General features: G+C 42.4%; 1 protein-coding gene across 2 annotated transcripts; it reads left to right on the plus strand.

The window, feature by feature from the left end:
* The first annotated feature begins 8,048 nt into the window (after positions 1-8,048).
* Iyd (iodotyrosine deiodinase) lies at positions 8,049-23,364 on the plus strand. 2 transcript variants are annotated; one of them, NM_001025000.1, is made up of 5 exons: positions 8,088-8,262; positions 14,001-14,192; positions 15,631-15,790; positions 20,608-20,764; positions 22,669-23,364. In NM_001025000.1, exons 1-5 carry the CDS (start codon positions 8,097-8,099, stop codon positions 22,849-22,851), a joined length of 858 nt encoding a protein of 285 aa, NP_001020171.1. In that variant the 5' UTR covers positions 8,088-8,096; the 3' UTR covers positions 22,852-23,364. The 2 variants fall into 2 exon arrangements, with proteins under 2 accessions (XP_038966572.1, NP_001020171.1); XM_039110644.2 differs by lacking the exon at positions 20,608-20,764 and having other exon boundaries at positions 8,049-8,262.
* The last annotated feature ends 262 nt before the right edge of the window (positions 23,365-23,626 follow it).

A 23,626-nucleotide genomic window follows, 5' to 3' on the forward strand; every position in this document is an offset into this window, starting at 1 on the left:
GTGTGTGTATATGAGAGAATGTATGTGTATATACTCATAAACCTGTGTGTCTAAGCATATGTGTGTATATGTATGACAGAATGTGTGTGCTCACATAACTCTGAATGTGCTTGTGTGTATGGAAGCCTGAGGTTGATATCTGATGTCTTACACAGCCTCTTGCCACTAAGGATTTGCCATCTCTTGATGGTTCTAGAGTTACATATAAGTGCTATTGTGCCAAGCTTTTTTACATGGGTCCTGGGAATCCAAACTTAGGCCCTTGAGCTTCCATAGCAGGTACTTTACTGCACCACCATCCTGGCATGAGCTTTAACTCTTACTTCCCTCTATTAATTTCCCACTAGCAACAGGAGTAATTCCTCTCTCTCTCTCTCTCTCTCTCTCTCTCTCTCTCTCTCTCTCACACACACACACACACACACACACACACACACACACACACACAGACACAGACACAGAGAGAGAGAATGTATGTGTATGTTCACACATAAATCTGTGTGTGTCTCCTCTTCCTCTCCCTTGTCCTCCTTCGACCCATCTCCCTTCCCCTCTCCCTAAAACAGGGTCTTATTATGTAGAAAAGGCTGGCCTGGAACCCACAGGGATCCACCTATATCAGCCTCTCAAGTACCAGTACTAAAAGCCTGCAAGACCATGCATTATCATGAACAATTTCTTTAAAAGCTAAATTTGACGAAGTATTGTAGGACTTAAATTCCTCCAGACCAGTTGGAATAAAACCCATCTCCTTTACAGAGCCTGCAAGTTCCTTCAGGGGAGGCCCCAGCTCCAATGGGACTTGTGCTTACATTCACCGTGGATGGCTTTGCTCTAGTACCCGACCTACTGCCTGCTTTGCAAAGGCCACTAGCATTGGTTGTTGCTTTCTCTGATGCTTCTCTCATTTAGTTCCCAGCTTCACAGTCTTGTCCTTAGAGTGGCCTTTCAGAGCCACTGTTTATCAATCTCCCCTTGCTGCTGCACCTAGAATAACTATCCTTCAGTGTCCTGGGGGTGAGGGATGTTCCAGGAGATACCCTCTTGGCTACTAAGAGTTAATGTTGCTCAAGTCCTTTATGCAAATGGTACATTCTTTTCACCCACAGTCCACATACCTCCTTGTGTCTGCTTTAAAACCTCTGGATTGCCCACAGCTCCCTGCTCCAAAACCCCGTGGGAGAGAGAGCTCAGCGCCCAGACAGGTGGGCACTCCTGACACTCAGGGCAGGAGAGACCACCAGCACTGCCCACCCTTGCCCACATCCCTGGCCCAAGAGGAAACTGTATAGGGCCTCTGGAAACAGGAAGATAAGGGCATTAAATGCTGCGGTCCAGACACTGGATATGAAGGGACCCAGTCAAACAGGTTCCTGCACGCAAATCCCGAGGGAGGGAGAGCTAGGCCTTCAGAGGGGCAGACAGGCCTGGGAAGCCAGAGGAGACTACTCTCTACCCACATTTCTGACTCTAGAGGAAAACGCCTAGCTCCATCTGGGCCCCTTGAGCACAGGGTCCCAAGCAAAGGCTGGGGAGGCCCTTCTGGTTGCTGCCCTCAAGGAGAGCTGAAACCCAGCTCTGAGAAGCAACCCCAGGCTCAAGACCAGAAGTAAGACCAACTTTCCTGCTCCAAGTGACCTGCCTGGTGGACTCAGGACACACGCCCACAGGAACACCTGATGACCAGTAGACAGGAACGACTACATGCCTGAAAGCAGAACACTCTGTTCCCATAACTGGCTGAAAGAGAACAGGAAAACAGGTCTACAGCACTCCTGACACACAAGCCTTTAGGACAGTCTAACCACTGTCAGAAATAGCAGAACAAGTTAACACCAGAGACAACGTGATGGCAAGAGGCAAGCGCAGGAACACAAGAAACAGAAACCAAGACTACATGGCATCATCGGAGACCAATTCTCCCGCCAAAGCAAACACTGAATGTCCAAACACACCAGAAAAGCAAGATCTAGATTTAAAATCACATTTGATCATGATGATGGAGGACTTCAAGAAAGACATAAAGCACTCCCTTAGAGAAATGCAGGGAAACACAAATAAACAAGCAGAAGCCTATAGAGAGGAAACACAAAAATCCCTGAAAGAATTCCAGGAAAACACAATCAAACAGGTTAAGGAATTAAAAATGGAAACAGAAGCAATAAAGAAAGTACAAAGGGAGACAACCCTGGATATAGAAAAACCAAAGGAAAAGACAAGGAGCCATAGATACAAGCATCACCAACAGAATGCAAGAGATAGAAAAGAGAATCTCAGGATCAGAAGATTCAATGGAAATCATCGACACAACTGTCAAAGATAATGGAAAATGGAAAAAGCTACTGGCCCAAAACATATAGGAAATCCAGGACACAATGAGAAGATCAAACCTAAGGATAATAGGTATAGAAGAGAGTGAAGACTCCCAGCTCAAAGGACCAGTAAATATCTTCAACAAAATAAATAGAAGAAAACTTCCCTAACCTAAGGAAAGAGATGCCCATAAACATACAAGAAGCCTACAGAACTCAAATAGATTGGACCAGAGAAGAAATTCCTCCTGTCACATAATAGTGAAAACAGCAAATGCACAAAACAAAGAATATTAAAAGCAATAAGGGAAAAAGGTCAAGTAACATATAAAGGCAGACCTATCAGAATCACACCAGACTTCTCACTATGAAAGCCAGAAGATCCTGGACAGATATAATACAGACCCTAAGAGAACACAAATGCCAGCCCAGGTTACTGTATCCAGAAAACTCTCAATTAACATAGATGGAGAAACCAAGATATTCTGTGACAAAAACAAATTTACACAATATCTTTCTACAAATCCAGCCCTACAAAGAATAATAAATGGTAAAACCCAACACAAGGAGGCAAGCTACGCCCTAGAAAAAGCAAGAAAGTAATCATTTTTTTAACAAAACAAAGAGAAGACAAGCAAACAAACAATCTCACATCCAAACACGAATATAACAGGAAGCAACAATCACTATTCCTTAATATCTCTCAACATCAATGGACTCAATTCCCGAATAAAAAGACATAGATTAACAAACTGGATAAGCAATGAGGACCCAACATTTTGCTATCTATAGGAAACACACCTCACAGACACAGACAGAAACGACCTCAGAGTGAAAGGCTGGAAAACAACTTTCTAAGCAAATGGTCTGAAGAAGCAAGCTGGAGTAGCCATTCTAATATCAAATAAAATCAATTTCAACCAAAACTCATCAACAAAGATAAGGAAGGACACTTCATATTCATCAAAGGAAAAATCCACCAAGATGAACTCTCAATCCTAAATATCTATGCTCCAAATACAAGGGCACCTACATATGTAAAAGAAACCTTACTAAAGCTCAAAGCACACATTGCATCTCACACAATAATAGTAGGAGATTTCAACACCCCATTCTCATCACTGGACAGATCATGGAAACAGTAATTAAACAGAGACATAGACAGACTAATAGAAGTCATGAACCAAATGGATTTAACAGATATTTACAGAACATTCTATCCTAAAACAAAAGGATATACCTTCTTCTCACCACCTCATGATACTTTCTCCAAAATTGACCATATAATCAGTCATAAAACAGTCCTCAACTGATACAGAAAGCTAGAAATAATCCCATGTGTCCTATCAAACCACCACAGGCTAAAGTTGGTCTTCAATAACAATAAGGAAAGAATGCCCACATATACGTGGAAATTGAACAATGCTCTACTCAATGATAACCTGGTTAAGGAAGAAATAAAGAAAGAAATTAAAGACTTCTCAGAATTTAATGAAAATGAAGGTTCAAGATACCCAAACTTTTGGGACACAATGAAAGCTGTGCTAAGAGGAAAACTAATAGCTCTGAGTGCCTGAGAAAGAAACAGGAGAGAGCATATATCAGCAGCTTGACAGCTCTAGAAAAAGAAGAAGCAAACACACTCAGGAGGAGTAGAAGGCAGGAAATAATTAAACTCAGAGCTGAAATCAACCAATTAGAAAGAAAAAGGACTATACAAAGAATCAACAGAACCAAAAGCTGGTTCTTTGAGAAAATCAACAAGATAGATAAACCCTTAGCCAGACTAACAAGAGGACACAGACAGTGTGTCCAAATTAACAAAATCAGAAATGAATAGGGAGACATAACAACAGAGGCAGAGGAAATTCAAAAAAATCATCAGATGCTACTACAAAAGCCTATATTCAACAAAACTTGACAATCTGGAGGAAACGGACAATTTCCTAGACAGATACCAGGTACCGAAGTTAAATCAGGTACAAATAAACCATTTAAACAACCCCATAACTCCTAAAGAAATGGAAGCAGCCATTAAAAGTCTCCCAACCAAAAAGAGCCCAGATCCAGATGGGTTCAGTGCAGAATTCTATCAGACCTTCATAGAAGACCTCATACCAATACTATCCAAACTATTCCACAAAACTGAAAGAGATAGAGCACTACCGAATTCCTTCTATGAAGCCACAATTACTCTTATACCTAAACCACACAAAGACCCAACAAAGAAAGAGAACTCCAGACCAATTTCCCTTATGAATATTGACGCAAAAATACTCAAAATTCTGGCAAACTGAATCCAAGAGCACATCAAAACAATCATCCATCATGATCAAGTAAGCTTCATTCCAGGGATGCAGGGATGGTTTAACATATGGAAAACCATCAGGATAATCCACTATATAAAAAATCTCAAAGATAAAAACCACATTCTTATTTCAGTAGATGCTGAAAAAGCATTTGACAAAATTCAACACCCCTTCATGATAAAAGTCCTGGAAAGATCAGGAATTCAAGGCCCATACCTAAACACAGTAAAAGCCACATAGAGCAAACCAGTAGCTAACATTAAACTAAATGGAGAGAAACTTGAAGCAATCCCACTAAAATCAGGGACTAGACAAGGCTGCCCACTCTCTCCCTACTTATTAAATATAGTTCTTGAAGTTCTAGCCAGAGAAATCAGACAACAAAAGGAGATCAAAGGGATACAGATTGGAAAAGAAGAAGTTAAAATATCACTACTTGCCAGATGATGTGATAGTATATTTAAGTGATCCCAGAAGTTCCACCAGAGAACTACTAAACCTGATAAACATCTTCAGCAAAGTGGCTGGGTATAAAATTAACTCAAATAAATCTGTAGCCTTCCTCTATATAAAAGAGAAACAAGCCGAGAAAGAAATTAGGGATATGATGCCCTTCATAATAACCCCAAATAATATAAAATACCTTGGCATGACTTTAACCAAGCCTGTGAAAGATCTGTGTGATAGGAACTTAAAGGTCTGAAGAAAGAAATTGAAGAAGATCTCAGAAGATGGAAAGATCTCCCATGCTCATGGATTGGCAGGTTAAATATAGTAAAAATGGCCATTTTACCAAAAGCGATCTACAGATTCAATGCAATCGCCATCAGATTTCCAACCCAATTCTTCATAGAGTTAGACAGAACAATTTGCAAATTCGTCTGGAATAACAAAACACCCAGAATAGCTAAAACTATCTTCAACAATAAAAGGCCTTCAGGGGAATCACTATCCCTGAACTCAAGTAATATTACAGAGCAATAGTGATAAAAACTGCATGGTATTGGTACAGAGACAGACAGATAGACTGATAGAATAGAATTGAAGACCCAGAAATGAACCGACACAGGTATGGTCACTTGATTTTTGACAAAGGAGCCAAAACCATCCAATGGAAAAAAGATAGCATTTTCAGCAAATGGTGCTGGTTCAACTGGAGGTCAACATGTTGAAGAATGCAGATCGATCCATGCTTTTCACCCTGTACAAAGCTTAAGTCCAAGTGGATCAAGGACCTCCACATCAAACCTGATACACTCAAACTAACAGAAGAAAAAGTGGGGAAGAATCTCGAATACATGGGCACTGGAGAAAATTTCCTGAACAAACCACCAATGGCTTATGCTCTAAGATCAAGAATTGACAAATGGGATCTCATAAAACTGCAAAGGCTTCTGTAAGGCAAAGGACACTGTGGTTAGGACAAAACGGCAACCAACAGATTGGGAAAAGATCTTTACCAATCCTACAACTGATACAGGGCTCATATCCAAAATATACAAAGAACTCAGGAAGTTAGACTGCAGGGAGACAAATAACCCTATTAATAACGGTGTTTAGAGCTAAACAAAGAATTAACAGCTGAGGAATGCCGAATGGCTGAGAAGCACCTAAGGAAATATTCAACATCTTTAGTCATAAGGGAAATGCAAATCAAAACAACCCTGAGATTCCACCTCACACCAGTCAGAATGGCTAAGATCAAAAACTCAGGTGACAGCAAATGCTGGTGAGGATGGGGAGAAAGAAGAACACTCCTCCATGGTTGATGGGATTGCAGACTTGGTACAACCATTCTGGAAATCAGTACTGGAGTTTCCTCAGAAAATTGGACATTGAACTGCCTGAGGATCCAGCTATACCTATCTTGGGCATATACCCAAAAGATGTCCCAACATATAACAAAGACACATGCTCCACTATGTTCATAGCAGCCTTATTTATAATAGCCAGAAGCTGGAAAGAACGAAGATGCTCTTCAACAGAGGAATGGATACAGAAAATGTGGTACATCTACAGAGTGGAAAGCTACTTAGCTATCAAAAACAATGACTTTATGAAATTCATAGGCAAATGGATGGAACTGGAAAATATCATCCTGAGTGAGGTAACCCAATCTCAGAAAAACACACATGGTATGCACTCATTGATAAGTGGATATTAGCCCAAATGCTCAAATTACCCTAAATGCACAGAACACATAAAACTCAAGATGGATGACCAAGTGCGAAAGCTTCATTTTTTTCTTTAAAAGGGGAACAAGAATACCCTTGGGAGTGGATATTGAGGCAAAGTTTAAAAGAGAGGCTGAAGGAACACCCATTCAGAGCCTGCCCCACATGTGGCCTATACATATACAGCCACCACACTAGATAATATGGATGAAGCAAAGAAGTGCAGGCTGAGAGGAACTGGATGTAGATTCTCCTGAGAGACACAGTCAGAATATGGCAAATTCATAGGCGAAGGCCAGCAGCAAACCACTGAACTGAGAACAGGACCCTCGTTGAAGGATTCAGAGAAAGGGCTGAAAGAGCGTGAAGGGGCTCGAGACCTCATATGAACAACAATGCCAAACAACCAGAGCTTCTAGGGACTAAGCCACTACCTAAAGACTATACATGGACTGACCCTGAACTCTGACCTCATAGGTAGCATTGAATATCCTAGTAGGGGCACCAGTGGAAGGGGAAGCCCTTGGTCCTGCCAAGACTGAACCCCCAGTGAATGTGATTGTTGGGGGGAGGGCGGTAATGGGGGGAGGGTGGGGAGGGGAACACCCAGATAGAATGGGAGGGGGAAGGGTTAGGGGGATGTTGGCCTGGAAATCGGGAAAGGGAATAACAACTGAAATGTAACTGAGAAATACCCAATTTAATAAAGATGGAGGAAAAAATCTTCTCTAATGTAAAAATAAGCCTTTCTTGTCTGTTGCATGGCTGTTTTTAAAAAAAAAAATTTTTTACAACCCCAGGGCAGTGTGCCATACACATGCTGTTGAAAATGGCTCTTTGACAGCCTCTTTCTGGACATTTTCTTTTAGGACATCAGAATCTACTTTTATAAATCTGCCCTTTTAAAAAATGAGCTCTCGGGGCAATTCCTAGCTTTAGGCAGGTTGAAGATGCTCTGTGAGAATAGTTAAGTAGTCAAATGCCTTTTTTTAAAAATAATCGCCAGCAAGTTATCACATTACAGTGCTTAACATATCCCATGGTCCTTAACGTCTGAAAAGTATACTGATCAAGTGCACAATTTTACAAATGTATGCATCGGAACAGGACCAAACCCACATGCACTGGACTGTGAGCTTTGCTCCTTTGTAAAGTCCTCACAGAGTTTGAGAGTTTGTACCTTGCTCCTTCCTGGGCACACCTCCCCCTTTCTACACCTACTCCCAGCATCCCCTGCTTCAATCTGTTTGTATAAATGCCAATGTGGGAATGTTCTCACTTTCTGGGTCAGACTTCAGACCATGTTTCTCCTCACTCCAGTCTTGGTAGCAGTTGTCTGTATCTTGGTCATATGGGTCTTTAAAAATGCTGACAGGAGTCTGGAGGAAAAGAAGGAGGAGGCTCGAGCTCAGCCCTGGGTGGATGAAGACTTGAAAGACAACACGGAACACCTTCAAGTGGAAGAAGGTAAGGTTCAACCCCCTGCAGAGCCCAGGGCTTTTCTCTGTGTTTGTGGTGGCAGCACGAACTGAGGCCAGGAATACCTAGAGCAAACCTTGCTGGCAAACCATCGTTCCTGTTGTAAGAACAGTGTGTGACAAAGATGGTCATCTCGGGTCACTTGCTCGTACCAGGCCCTACTCATTCTGAAACCATGGACGCTTAGATCTCTCTCCCTGCTCAGATCCTCTGCTGGGCAACACCATCTCTCTCAGGGGTGGGGGTGGGGTGGGGATGGGGGCGGAGGAGTGGCGGGGGCGGGGTCTCCGTACAGAGTGACAGCAGGCATGGCCAGATTTTGTTTAGGAATGCTGAAACTGAGAAAGTGACCCATCTAGGGATTGGTTACTTTTTCTTATGCTAGGCCCTGTGCATTAGAGTCAGGAGTAGCCTCTATGCTCAGCATGATAAAGGTCCGGAATGAGGTAAAATAAGGAAACAGAGAAATCCTGTGGAATTTGTATACAGTGTTCAGACTGGGACATTGGGAAAGAGCAAAGCTGACCTGCAGGATGAAGAGGCATGAGCAGCAGGGGCAGACTGTGTTGGGGAGGAGCAGAAAGCCTACACCCATGGTCTAATTCTTGGGAGCAATTCCTGGAAGATGGAAGATGTGCAGACGAAGAAGTGGGGAAGAGAGGGCGGGCTGTGGCTGACGTTAGACTAGTGCTTCTCAAACTTCCCAGTGACGCAACTCTTTAATAAAGTTCCTCACATTTGAGTGGCTTGCGACCATAAAATTACTTTCGCTGCTACTTTACAACTGTAGTTTTTTGCCATTATGAATTTTGATGTAAATATCTGATATGCACGATATCTGATATGAGACTCCTGAAGGGGTCACGACCCACAGGTTGAGAACCACTGCATTAGAAAGATATGGTGATAAAGAAGGCAGAGAAGGGGGTTCTCCTAGAGTCTTTAATATTATATGAGAGACATGTTGCCTGAGCTGGGTGTGAGAAATAGATTCTATTTGGAAAACGCTGTTTAATTTTCAGTGAACCTTTACTCCCCAAAGCCTGTCAGATGTGTGTGTGTGTGTGTGTGTGTGTGTGTGTGTGTGTGTGTGTGTGTGTGTGTCTGTTTGTGTGGGCACATGAGTATGGTGTGTGCATGTGCATGCATACATGCATACATATGTGTGCACATGTATAATACATGTGTATGTTTGTGGGGGCATATTTGTGTGTGGTATATGCATGTACATATATATTTGTGTAGATATGTGTAGGTGCATGTATACATGTGTGTGTGTGTGTGTGTGTGTGTGTGTGTGTGTGTGTGTAGGGTTGCCCTAATCTCAGGACAGGGTCCTGTCATCCTTTGACGATTTGAGGTAGCAGTATTGCTGAGTGTCTGCACCAGAGTCAAGCCAGAGACTTTCTCTGGAGAACTATCTCTTTTTGTCATATACCGAAGAACACCCTACTCAGAATGCCAGCTGCACAAATATGGTGTGCCGTGGTGTTATGTCCTGAGAAGCCAGTGGCAAGTTAAGAATATGGTGAATTGACCCACTTAGCCTGCCAAATGCCACAGCTTAGTCAGCCATCCTTACGCATGTGCAGAAGCTTACCACAGCCTACAAGGCAGCCTAAATAACATGGAGACTGCCTTCCAATTGAATATTGAGTCTCATGCTGTTTGTCGATTGCTCCACTGAAAATAAAACGCAGGATGCTCATATGGTTGTGTTCTTGTGACTGAAAAGCTCAAAACTTCCCAGACTATGTAAATACGGCACTGTCTGGTCCCACTTGGGAAGTGCTTCCTTTACCACAGAGAAGCACTTTCCTTAACATTGATGATGTCTGTTCTAAGATTTGATGTGGAACGATGCGTTGGTGGGAGGGTAGTGGATACTTGAGTCACAGTGAAGAAGAGCGCTGAGCTTTAGATATCAGGGAAGATGGAAGGAGTGGTTGAGTCACTGTCACCAATGAACAAGGGTGGGAAGATCCAGTTTAGAAAACACTATGAGGATGTGCTGCATTTAAGGTATTCACAATGTTAGATGAGAGACTCTGGCATCAGCTTGAGGTGGCACTCAGAAGTTAGAGAACTAATGACGTCACCAAGTGGGTACTGTGAGACAGAAGACTGAGGGTAGAACTTAGGAAAGACCTAAAGATAAGAGGGACACAGTAGAGAGATGTACTACAAAAAGAAGATGACATGGTTGAAGAGCCTTGGGACCACAACACACTCACATAGCATGCAGTGGACCCAGCTGGTGCCATGTCATATACAGAGTAGGCCCCTTCATCTTCATGGTAATACAATGAGGTAGGCATTATCATTACCTCCATTGCAGAAGACCCAGGCCGTGGTAGGGTACTGCACACCTAGGCAGGTAGGACTCTGGCAGTCTGTTTCCAGGGTCCAAGCATAGGGCTGTTTTCTGGGTAGCCTCTCCTACAGAAAAGTCTAGAACAAAGGAGGAAGGAAAGAGAAGTTCAGAGATAGATTTTCTCTCTTCCAAAGCCACATTCCTGGGAGCAGTCAGGAGTTCAAGAGCAGGGAGAAGTGGCGCTGCTTGTTTTTAGAGGTCCTTGCTAGCCCCCCACTGCTGTCTCTGCAGTCTTCCTTATCTCAGGAAATGGTCCACTCACTACCCAGGTGCCAAAACCAGAAACAGAGAGGACCCTTTTCCTTCTCTGCCAGGAAGCAAGTCTCCTGGGTTTTGTCACCATGATGCTTTGGGAATCTGTTGCTCTTTCTGCTTCCCTGATGGGTCAAGTCAACATCATCCTGGTATAAGATAGGGCACAGTTCATGTGTGGCCTTTCTTTAGCATTCTTGTCTCTGTCTAAGACATCCCTCCACAAGCATGTTAGAGTCCTCTGCTTATTTCCCATGGATAGTTTTCTTTGGCAATAAACCTTAATCCACATAGAAGCACATTCTATGGGCTCATTCACCCTGGCTTTTGGACTACTCCACATTCTGTGAAAGGCCTCTCATCCCTTGTCCAGTAAGACCCAGCTATGGTTCCTTTCAGCTGCTAAGACTGGCCTGAAACACATCTTTTCCACTGTCGTTTTTTCCCAACAGACTATTAAAAACATGTATTATAAGATTCAGTAGTTTTATTCATTGAAAACATTATTAGATACCAAGCAACCTTCACTTTCTTTCTACTAATTTTGTGATTTTGTGTGTATGTGTTTGCATGTATATGCCATGTCATGCATGTATGTAAGTCAGAGGAGAAATTGAGGACTCGGCACTCTCCTCCCACCATATGAGTTCCTGGGACTGAACTCAGCTTGTCAGTCTTGGTGGCAATCATTTTTACTAATTGAGCCATCCTGCCATTTATCTGCTTCAGACCCTGACTGCCCATGTTCCTTCACAGTCTCAGACCCCCCACTCCCTCCCCTGTTTTCCTTATCTGGATCATTCCTCCAAATCTCTATAACTTCATAAAAAGCCCAATCTACTTCATCGGGATGATTACAGTTTACTATTCTATCCTTAAACACACTTGCTGGTTTGTTTACATATATAAACGGTAAAGGTATAGAACTCATGCTCATTTTATTCATAAATTCTCAATAAGATATTATTGAGCAAATTGCCCATTTTAATATCCAGGAAGGATATGGGAGTGTTAATAAATGTAACTTGTTTTATACATTCATGATATTTCATGTTTTGCACCTATGTAATTAAGACATTGGAAAAAATTTCCCCAGTCAACACACATACAAAATGATCCCTCTTTCCTCAGCCCAGAATATCATCACCACCATCCATGGTAAAAACCACAGCTACAGGGATCTCCTGAGCACATGCCTGCAGGAGAAAATTGTTCATCCATTCACTGTCTCTAAGATAGCCATTGTCAGGGAGTTGACTTGCTTTTCCACACTTTGCTTCTTATAGCTGATGTATATGTAGCATATGTGTAACTCACGTGTCAGCCAAGCTTGCCCTATTGGAAAACAAACCAATGAAACAACAGAACCCACTACCAAACAATCAAACAACATCCAACCAATAAACACAAAACAACAGCAAAGGTTTAAAAGCAGTCTGAATCTTAGGTATTGTGGTATGAGCTGGCAAAGCAGGGACAAATGAATTCCTGAAGCTCACTGAAGCCACCCTAGTCTACATAGTGTCCATGCCAGTAAAGAAAACCTATCTCCAAAAAAGAAGAAGGACATCCAAGGTTGTTCTCTGTCTCTCTCTCTCTCTCTCTCTGTCTCTCTCTCTCTCTGTCTCTCTCTCTCTGTCTCTCTCTCTCTCTGTCTCTCTCTCTCTCTGTCTCTCTCTCTCTCTCTCTCTCTCTCTCTCTCTCTCTCTCTCTCTCTCACACACACACACACACACACACAGCACTTTACATGCTTTCAGGAGACTGATGCCACTTAATGATTTTTGAGAACTTTGAGGGAACTAAGTTCATGGAACTATGCACTCTGAAGTTCAGGCCCATGAGCTCCTGCTTTCTTCTGTGTTCTGACTTATCCATGCAGAACAGCCACATTTAATCTTCCATGTTATCTCCAGGTCCCCACCATTTATACAGCAGGCTAGCACTCAGGGTATGCCTCTTTCCCTTCTAAAGACCTTTTCAGCTACACTTTGTCGTCCTGCTTTCTCTGCAAACTCCATTTCCTTCACACCCTCATCCCCACCATATGGAAGCCATTGTAACTCTAAAACTTATTTCTTTCTTTGCTTTTTTCCATGGTCCTAAGTAAACTGGCTCTGGTTTTTCTTTATCTTTCATCTTTGTGGTCTGTCTTTTGCTCTTTGCTAATCTAGATTTTTATTTTTTCTTACCAGTAATTTAATCTAAATAATTCTAGTTAGAGTATAATAATCTCTAGAGAGTTTTATATCTCTTTTTCTTCTCTAAGCATAGTGTTACAGTTGTTTGCTCTTCTGTGAATTCTTGGAGCACTGGCACACCTAATTTTATTGCTAAGCATTGATCTTATTAATTTAACTCAAGATATTCTATTCTCTTGGATACAGGATTACATTGGTGAGTTCTTGGAAATTGTTTCTAAAATTCTTTACATATTGTCATTTTCTTCTGCTAGACAACTTGGGTGCTTCCAAGAAGAAACACTGAGTTAGAAGAGGAACCAAGAATATCCTAAGTCCCTGAACGATGACATCTTTACAATGCACACTTTCCCAAAGGATGTAACTTGATGGTCTGGGCTGATTCAACTTCCTATTGTGTGTGAGGGTTGCCTTTGATAGCTCAAGCATTAAAATGGGGACTGGGCCTGTAGGAACAGGCAGATGTAAGCAGGACACACGAGCCTCTGTGATCACCTCTCTAGGTTCAGATTTTCCCTTTGTTTTTAGCTTTGGAATTTCTTACTTTGTTGTTAGCCCAATGCTTTGACAAAGTCAAAAGCACCTTATTTGGTGACCTGAATGGGGGATTGTGTCAAATAATTTATTCTACCATTTAATAGAACTTCCACTTGTTCATTTTGTAATATCTTTTGTTTTAATTTGTAACAGATCTAGAGTCTGAAGAATGACCATGGTAGTGGTCAAAATTTTACAGATCTACTCTTTAAGTTTTTTTTTTTTGCTTTAATAAATTTGATTGATTGGTTTGACCTTGCATCACCATATAAACTTTTCTGAAACTTTGCTTCTCTGACCCCAAGTGACCTTATAACCAGGGAGATAACTGAGTTTGCTATGCTCCTGGCTCTTGTTTGCAGATACTGAGGAATGGCAAGAGTCGGAGGAGAGTGTGGAACACATCCTATTCTCCCACACCCGATACCCAGAGCAGGAAATGAGGATGAGATCCCAGGAATTCTATGAGCTCCTCAGTAAGAGACGCTCCATCAGATTTATCAGCAGCGAGCCAGTCCCGATGGAAGTGATTGACAATGTCATCAAAGCAGCAGGTTGGTAACTGCATGCTGAGCCTTTCAGAATGTCAGATGCTGTGAAAGATACAGTGTTGAGACAGCACTGAGTCCAAATATGTATACAAAGCTAGAGGGGTGTGTTTATCTATGAAGGCATTGTAGTTTGGGTTTTACTGCTGTGAACAGACACCATGACCATGGCAACTCAACTCTTATAGAGAATAACATTTAGTTGAGGCTGGCTTACAGTTTCAGAGGTTCAGTCCACTATTACCAAGATGGGAGTATGGCAGTGTGGAGACAGGCATGGCACTGGAGGAGCTGAGAGTTCTACACCTTGTTCCAAAGGCAAACAGAAGACTGTCCTCAGGCAGTTAGGAGGAGGGTCTCAAAGCCCCACCCCACAGTGACACGCTTCCTCCAACAAGTTCACACCTCCTAATAGTGCCACTTCCTGGACCAAGCATTGTACAAACCACCACAAAGGCTTTCTCGTTGCTACTGACTTCCAGAAACATGCATTTCTACTTCCTATGTTTTGGTTCTTTATTTCTTGGAAAACAGATATGATGATCATTTAAAATAATACAGTATTTTTTGAATTTTGTTTAAAGCTAAAAATTCTGAATATGTTAGTATACATTGCAGGAGAAACAACTCTCTCTTACTCAAAGCATGTTTCTTCTTCCACATTCAGGTCAGATTTATATGTTTGTCACAAACTCCAAGACACTCCAGTACAATAATTAGCTGAACAAGCCCAATAGCAAGGTTTCCTTCTGTGGATTTGTAAAGTACACTAAAGCAAGATAAATACATTTTAAATGTAAACTAATATCTCCACCCAGGGGAAACTAAGAACAAGGATGCCACACTCTCTAGGTTTTTTTTTTTTCTGTTTTCTTACTCTGCCTCATTTATGTTCATGTGTGGAGCTTGTTGCATACCCACTGAAAGCCATCTTTAATTCAAAAGACACCAAGAATACTTTGTTTCAGTCAAGAATACAAATGCCTTGGATAGTTGTACCCTTTGCCTAAATGGCAAGTCAATAATCCCCACCCTATATACACCTGTGAGTTTGAGTTAAATGTTAAATTATTCCTCCCCCTCCCCTTTACCTCCTCACCCTTCCCCTCCTTCCCCTCCCCCTCAATTTCCCCTCCTCCCCCTCCCCTCTCCTCCCCCTCCCCTTCCCTTTCCTCTCCCCTTCCCCTCCCACTTCTTCTTCCCCTCTCCCCTCTCCTTCCCTGCTCCTCCTGCTCCTCTTTCACCTCTTTCTGTCTGCCCTCCTTCCTCCTTATAGCATTTTGACACAAAGTCTAACTTACAATCCTCCTGCCTCAGCCTCCCAACTGCTGAATGGGCTTATAGACATACATCAGCATAATACCTGCTATTGTATTTCCTCTTAGAATGAACAGTTTTGCATTCCTCTGCAGTCTCACACTTATTTTAATTTAATGGGTAACAGGAACAGCTCCAAGTGGAGCCCATACAGAGCCCTGGACGTTTGTGGTGGTAAAGGACCCAGACATGAAGCATAAGATCCGAGAGATTATCGAGGAGGAGGAAGAAATCAATTACATGAAAAGGATGGGAAAGCGATGGGTCACAGATCTGAAGAAACTGAGGTACAGAGCTGAAGGGCTTAGGGGTGCTTGGTGTGCCTGTTACTGTAAGAAACTGCCACTGCAGGTCCAGGGTTTGTGGGGTTTCATCTTATTTTGATGATCCATTAAGTGTTCATATTAATATGGCTCCATACAGTATTTCAGTACATGCATACAGAATCAGGTTTCCCCTTGTTTCTCTATTGTTTTGTTTCTTCATTTTATTTTAACCCCAGGCAAAGGTTCTGACCCAAATAATTGTTTCTTTTAATTATGTTGTATAATCTTTTGAGTATTAATTTTATTATAAAGTATTATTTAATTTATTATAAATTATTGTTTGATATATTATAAATCATTGTTCAATTTATTATAAATCATTTAAATTATTATAAATCATAATTGAATTTATTAAAAAGTGTGTGTGTGTGCGTGCGTGAGAGAGAGAGAGAGAGAGAGAGAGAGAGAGAGAGAGAGAGAGAGAGAGAGAGGTGGAGGTATATATGTGCAGGCATCCATAGAAGCCAGAGGTATCAGATCCCCTGGAGCTGGAGTTACAGGCACTTGATAAGGGCCTGATGTGGTTGTTGGAAACTGAACTTGGGTTCCACAGAATAGCACAAAGTGCTCTTAACTGCTCAGCCATCTCTCCAGCTAGAAATGGCTTCTTAACTAAGACTGAAGAATTACTTCACTTTCCACCAGTCTGGAACCTAAGATGGTGACATGCTTTTCAGGATCTTAAGTGAAGCGAATCCGGTTTTGCTACAGTAATAGGACCATTTGAAACCCTGTTAGCAGTTAAGCTCTAATTAGGGCAGCTTTAGTAGGTCTGCACTATCAAACATACACTAGTACTGTGGGCTCCTTCCCTCAAAAGAAAGCAGAGTGGAAGTCAGGGTGACCTGGAGAAGGGGTGGAGGGCAAGATGGGTGGGTATTGGCTCCCACCTCTCAAAAGGCCCTAAAGGAGGCAAGCCTAAGTTCTCAGCTCCAGGTAGGTAGTGCAGAGAGGCTTACTACCTCTGTCTCCAAGGGTGACCTTCTGTGGCCAGCTCTATCTCCTGCCATCTGACACCTCACAGTGACAGGGGCCTCAGAAAGAATGTTGGAATCACAAGCTTGCTGATGTGGTGGGACTTCTAACCTAGGAATAAGAATGAAAGTAAGGAGTGATGGATCTCTTGGCCCTGCTTTATCGTGAGAAGATAATTTTCTCTTAACATGTTTATACTATATGGGAACTGATATAATATGGTGTGTATTATACCACACTGTGTTCTCAGTTAAGTGTGGGGTATTAACAATGAAACTATTACATTTACTGAATATTCACAAAAAATAGATATGTCCAAGTCAAGGAGGGCTCTGCATTTAGTGAAACATGGGACTCCAGCTGGACACAGCACCTTCAGAAAACATCACCCCTTCACTTCCTGTCACCAAGAATTAATTGTTCTCTCATCTATGTGTCCATTGTCCTTATGTGCACCCATCATGTAACTAAAATAGCTACCACCACTAAGCACTTTAATTGTTAGTTTGCTTTTCTTCTCATTTTCGTATAATTTTTTGTTTAGAAATCCATAATACAAATCAAGTACCTCTTGAGAGCACAATTAAGATACAGAGTTGCTTAACCAACTGTATGTGCATAGAAACACACACACACTCACACACACACAAACACTCACACACACACACACACACACACACACACACACACTCACTCACACAGCATGCACACTGAATAGCAAATGGACATTGCACCCAGTCATCTTTTCCAACTGCCTTTGAAGCCCATACCCAGTATTTTTAATAAAATTATTCAACCTTAATTGTTTTGGGCTTGGGTAGCTGTGTATCCAGATCTGAAAGTGCCAACTCCCCCCTCAGTTGTCCTTGTCCCTTGCAGTCTTTATAGTCACTCTAATATGAGGTCTTAATGAATTAGTGTAAAACTAAATTAACCGAGACTAAACAATAAAGATCAGTTGATAAAGAATGTTTAGGCAAAGTAAGTGTGAAAGCATTTTTGAATGATCATCTTGTCTTGGAATCTAGGCAGATGCTTAATCTTCCTCAAGTATTTTTTAAAAATGTGCATTGCTTACTTCCTCTCTACACATACTTTATACATACTTTATACTTGTTTATGATTTAATAAGTTCTAAGAAAGGACTAAATGGTTGAGAGCACTTGCTGCTCCTACAGGAGACCTTAGTTTGGTACTGGCACCTACCCTGCAGCTCACAGTGGTCTGTAACTCTGCTCCTAGGGGATCCAGCATTCTCTTTTGGCTTCCATGGGCACCAGGTTACACATGTTACACAGACGCACGTGCATACAAAACACCCAGACACATAAAGATTTTTAAAAATAAGCATTTTAAAAGTCAGTTTTAACTATTAGCAATATGGTCAGAATCTTAAATTATGAAAATGTCCAAAATGAATACAATTTACATACCATAATGTAGCCTTGGGCACAGGCACAGCCTTTCGGCCACATTAAGCTTCCTCAACAAATCATGGAAAACAGCTGCTGGGCCTGCTCATAGCCTGAAGGCAGTATGTGTTACTGGCAACTGCTCCCTTTGAGAAATGTAGTGAGTCCAGGAAGTGATCACAGGGATCTTCTGTGATCTTAAAGAGAGATGCGTGTGTTAGTAAATGCCACTTTCCATAACTTATTCCCCCTCACGAGGACCATGTACAGGAGCCAGCTTTGCACAGTGAGAATGGAACCAGCACTGGCTTCAGAGCTGATCTAAATCATATCCCTCCCCCTTCTCTGTGAGGTGGAAAATATACTAATCGGTGGGGACAAGCTGGTTGAGGTGAGAAGGCAGATCCCTGAAAGCTTGAGATCAGCAGGATATACATTTCTGGTGTGTTTTAAAATGTAACCAGGCTAACCGTAAAATGAATATAGTAACCATTTCTTGATAATTATATGTAATGTCCCATGGGACAAAGGCAGCCCTTTGGAATAGATGATTCTACGGGCCTGTATCTCTCTTTTCAGCACAGAATGAAGTTTCGGCACAGATGTAGGGCACAGGGTAGTGGAATCAAGGAAGATACACTTATAGTTAGAAACCAAAAATTTCAAGTTATCAGTAGATAGATGAATGGCCACTGACTCTCCTCAGAAGCCTGCCTTGTTCCATGACTAGGATTTCTTCATCCGCTCATTCTCCTTGGCACCATTACTGTCCCTTTCACTTGCCCTTTCCTTGTTCTAGCAACTGCATCTAGCCTTTTATCTCTTGCCTAAGTTCTCCCCAGCCTGGTCCTCCTTTGACCACCTTCCTATCTGGGCCACAACCATTGTCCAGAGTCTGGGTCCCTTCCTGCTATCATGACTTTGTAGTTGGTACTTAACTGCCACTCTTGGTGATGATATTCTCACCAACACAGCCCTTGATTTTTGAAATGAATCTGATCACATGATGCTGCTGCTCAGCGCAAGGTGAACCCTTCATCATTTACCATGTTAGGGCCAGGACCCAGCAAAATCTGCATGCACCTTCCAGCCCACCCATACCCCCGCATGCCCTCCATCCTGAGGTGTCACATGTCATCTTTCCCAACTGGCTACACTCACCCATTCTTCCTTCCTGGGTGCTCCTCCCCAACTCTCCTTCTTTATCTTCATTGCCAAATTGGAGGCCATTTTTGTGGTTTCCAATGGTCTTTTTCAATGTTCCTTTTCAAAACCAACTTTGCTTTTGGAGTGGTCTGATGTACTTGTTATCTGATGCATTAGTAGTACTCAGCAGGCTTCATTTTGCAGAACACCAACTTGGTGATCTAAGGCTACAGAATCCTTCTGTTGTAGGATATTTGATCACACTGTGAACTCTGAGATTGTGTTATTTACTTTAAAAAAAGAGCTGTTTCTAGTTGTAGGTATGGCACAACTTTAGCACACACCTTTAATCTCTCTGACATAATACAATTGTGCCCTTAGTACACACCTGTGGTCCCAAACAATGAAGGTAAAGTTAGTTTATGGAAAGATGCTTCAATGTTTGGAAGTGATGTCTAATTGAGTGACAGACAAAGTGACAAACCAGAGTAAGATTTGACGGAATGGGACGTGCCCAACTCTCATGAGAACAGAGAGGAAAGAGGTTACTTAGGAGAGAGCAGTGCAAAGAGAGGGTGGGGAGGAGGCAGTTTTATTGGGACAGTTGTATAGAGACAGGCTGTAGAGAGAGAACAAGCTAAACACAAGCGAAAACAGAGCAAGCCAGAGAATAAGAAGGAGCCAGAAGATTAGAACAGATTGCCAGAGATAGTTTGAGGCCAAACAGAGAGAAGCTAGGGTGAATCAACATGGAGAAGTGGTTGCACTGGAAAAGCTGAGTTGAACCAGCCAGTCACAGGTTAGAGAGAACTGGGAAGGGGAGAGCTTAACCAGTAGTAAGTCTCAGAGGCTAAAAACACTGTAGGCCTGGATAAGATTGTACAAAATCTAGAAGCTTTCAGGAGTACACCCAGGTAAACAGATGGAAGCAATAAATAATCGGAGAAGATCAGTACAGGAGAATAAAAGAGACTCTTACATCTGTCTTTCTCCTTCAGCATTTTGCCTGCTTTTCCATGATGGGCACACATTACTGTATGTTTAATTTCATTAACCTTATAGAAAAAGATAAACATGGCAAGAAATTAAAGTTCTAGTCTTTTTCAACCTAAGTAGAAAAAGACAAGGAAATGTGTATTTAAAAATGGTAGATAAGCTAAGGTAGTTTTTTAATAAGAGAGGAAAAACCCTTCCAAATTCAGAGTAAATATTTTCCTGAATATTCTTTCTACTCTGTCCCCAAAGAACCAACTGGATTAAGGAGTACTTGGACACTGCCCCTGTTCTGATCCTCATTTTCAAACAAGTCCATGGTTTTGCGGTAAATGGGAAGAAAAAGGTCCACTACTACAACGAGATCAGTGTGTCCATTGCCTGTGGCATTCTGCTGGCTGCACTGCAGGTACACCACACACAAGGGAGACAAGGGAGATGGGGACCAAGAGTAACTTTAGTGGAAAGCTTCAGCCAAGTTTCCAACTGGGAGTCACTGGGGAATTGTTTACCTAGAGCTGAGTTCCTCAGAAAGGTAAGTCTGATGTGATAACAACCCCAAGAAACCTGGATTAGTGGGTAACATGTTTATGCAAGCTGAAATTCTCCCTAGACATTCACTTGTAACAGCTCAGAGTCACAAGAACTGCTGTGATTGCTTTCTTCCATAATAACATGTCACTTGAGGGTCTAAGCAGTCACAAGAGAAGAAAGCCAGAAGCTGGAAGTCTCAGAGATGCACTCCCTTCATGTGTACACTGCTCCTTTCCAAGCTGGCGGGGTAATTAAACAGTCACCAGGCTCGTAGTGCCCTTCCTGAGAGGCTTACTCTGCTATGCTGTCTCAGAAAGATGGCCATGTGCTTACAAACTCTTCTATTGAGATGCTAGAGCAACACAAATGTGAGACAGAACAGTTGAGTTCTGCCTCCCAGACCCTGTGCCATCTCTGGGACACAGTGGGGATTAGTTAACTTACAAACAGTTTATCTGACAGAGACTTAGGGTTCAGGTGAGGAAGGAGGGAGTGATGATGCTCAACATACAAATTAATGCAACAAGCAGTATTGCAAGAGAGAATGGTCCTGCTTGAGGGGTCAATTCTACGTGCGTGTGTGCATGCATTCGTGCATGCGTGCGTGCGATAAGATGTACCTAACACCATTCATATAGCTACTGCTGCTTCTCAAACCATCCTGAAGAAGCTGACTTTTGCTTTCCCTCCTTACTGTGTAGGCAGATAAATGAAGGTGAACCAAAGGCCAGAGACTGCCAGTGTCAGACCAGAGAGCATTACAGATGATATAGAGTTTAGGAGAAGCAGGGTATGCCAGCCTCCTTCCCACAATGCTCTTGGCCTCTGAAAAGGGTGGGGCAGTCTAACTTTCCTGGTGAGCTTTGCTGCCTTATGGTTTCCCAGAATTCCAAGGTAGGTTGTGACTGAGGTGTGAGAGAAAAAGGTTCCTGGAGCCTGATCCCCAGCACAGTGACACACTGGGCTGTCCTGGCCATGCCTAAAGCTCCTGGCCTTCCTCCTGGCTCAGGCTCCAAGGTGGCCAGGTGACTGGGGAAGCATGGATAGGAGGGAAACAGCTAGGGGTTAGAGGGCAGAGATGCATCTGCTTCCTCCACAAGTGTTGGCACCATGCCGTGATTTGTATCGCTTTAATATGAGTTCGGGGTGGGGTGAAGGTGTTGAATTCAGCCATGTGCTTACAAGGCAAGTATCTTACTGATGGCATGTTCTCCCTATGCCTTCTATGAAAGAAGATACATGATGATATGCATAAGTCCTCGGGAGAGCCTGTAGTAACTCACTCCAAAGCCCTATAATTATATGGGTTCAAATGTTACTACTACAGCTATTAATAACTAAATAGAGTCAGATAGGTAAATGGAATTCTGTAAAAAAAAATCTGTCAGGAAAATTATAGTGGACTTAGACTGAAGACAGTACTGCTGGACCGCTATTGCTTTTACGTCAGATAAAAGGTACAGAGTAGCCCCTGAAGCTAAAAGCTTGTCTTCCTTATCCTTTAACAATGGTTACATTCTTCAACCTCATTTCTCTAAAACAGCCATTCCCATGGCTCGAGCATCATTGGAAAATAAGGCAAGTTCTTCCGTATGTTTCCATTTGATTGTGTAAAGGAAGGCAGCAGGTTAAGGGACACAGGCAAGGTTCACAATACATGACCTGAAGCAAAGCTTCTTTGCTGCCTGACATCAGGGAAAACTGAAATGGCCCCCAGGCTGGGAGAAGAGCTGTGGTTTTGCCTGACTTTAAAGTGCTCGTTGTTCTCTCTTGTTTCAGAATGCAGGGCTGGTGACGGTCACTACCACTCCCCTCAACTGTGGTCCTCGTCTGAGGGTGCTCCTGGGCCGCCCCTCACATGAGAAGCTGCTAGTGCTCCTTCCTGTGGGGTACCCTAGCAGAGGTGCCACAGTGCCTGACCTCAAGCGGAAAACTCTGGACCAGATCATGGTGACAGTATAGACAGACAGCCCAACGAGATGCTGGGATGCTGGGATGACACCTGCTTCCTTCTTCTCGGGTCTGCTGGCTCCTCTTGCTCTCTGAGTCAGGTCTTCTGCAAACCAGTGTACAGGGAAGACCAATTTCCATGTAGCAATGTTTTCACACTTTCTAGAACTTTCAGTCAAGTAAGTAGTTTTTGATGGACTGTTCTAGTTATGTATGGGGCAAGGGACCAAAAAAGCAGGCATACTTTAACTTCTCTAGAAAAGTATAAATGATTTTTTTCATTTACTTATAAAAGTTATATAGAGAAGGCACATGAGAATATGTGCTCTAGTTCCAAGAGTTACCTACGCAATAATTTTTCATTTAAATATTAACTAATCAAGTGTTCTTTCTGCTCTCTGCTTTCTGGTGTCATTGAGACTGAGAATGTACTATTGAGACCTATTCTGTCACTGATTCTCATAGGGAGTCTGCCAATCTTGAATGAATAACCTTTAAAGTAAATAAAATATGACACTCACAGAACCAGAGAGGCATGTCTGATGCCATGGATGTAGCTGGCAATTGTCTGAACATGAGGAGTTCAATGGGGTGTGCTGGAGCTGGCTTGTACTAGCATATTGAAGTTGGTGGTTAAATACTCTGAAACTATACAACAGAGTATTAAACCATTTGTCCTTTGAAACTGTCCGTGATGAAGGTGTTTACGCCAAAGGAGTCACGAACCACCACAAGGCAGTCTCAGCTCCACAGAGACACCATTTACCACACACAGCGCCTCCTTCTT

The sequence above is a fragment of the Rattus norvegicus genome, chromosome 1 (genome assembly GCF_036323735.1).
Source record: "Rattus norvegicus strain BN/NHsdMcwi chromosome 1, GRCr8, whole genome shotgun sequence".
Classification (NCBI taxonomy): domain Eukaryota; kingdom Metazoa; phylum Chordata; class Mammalia; order Rodentia; family Muridae; genus Rattus; species Rattus norvegicus.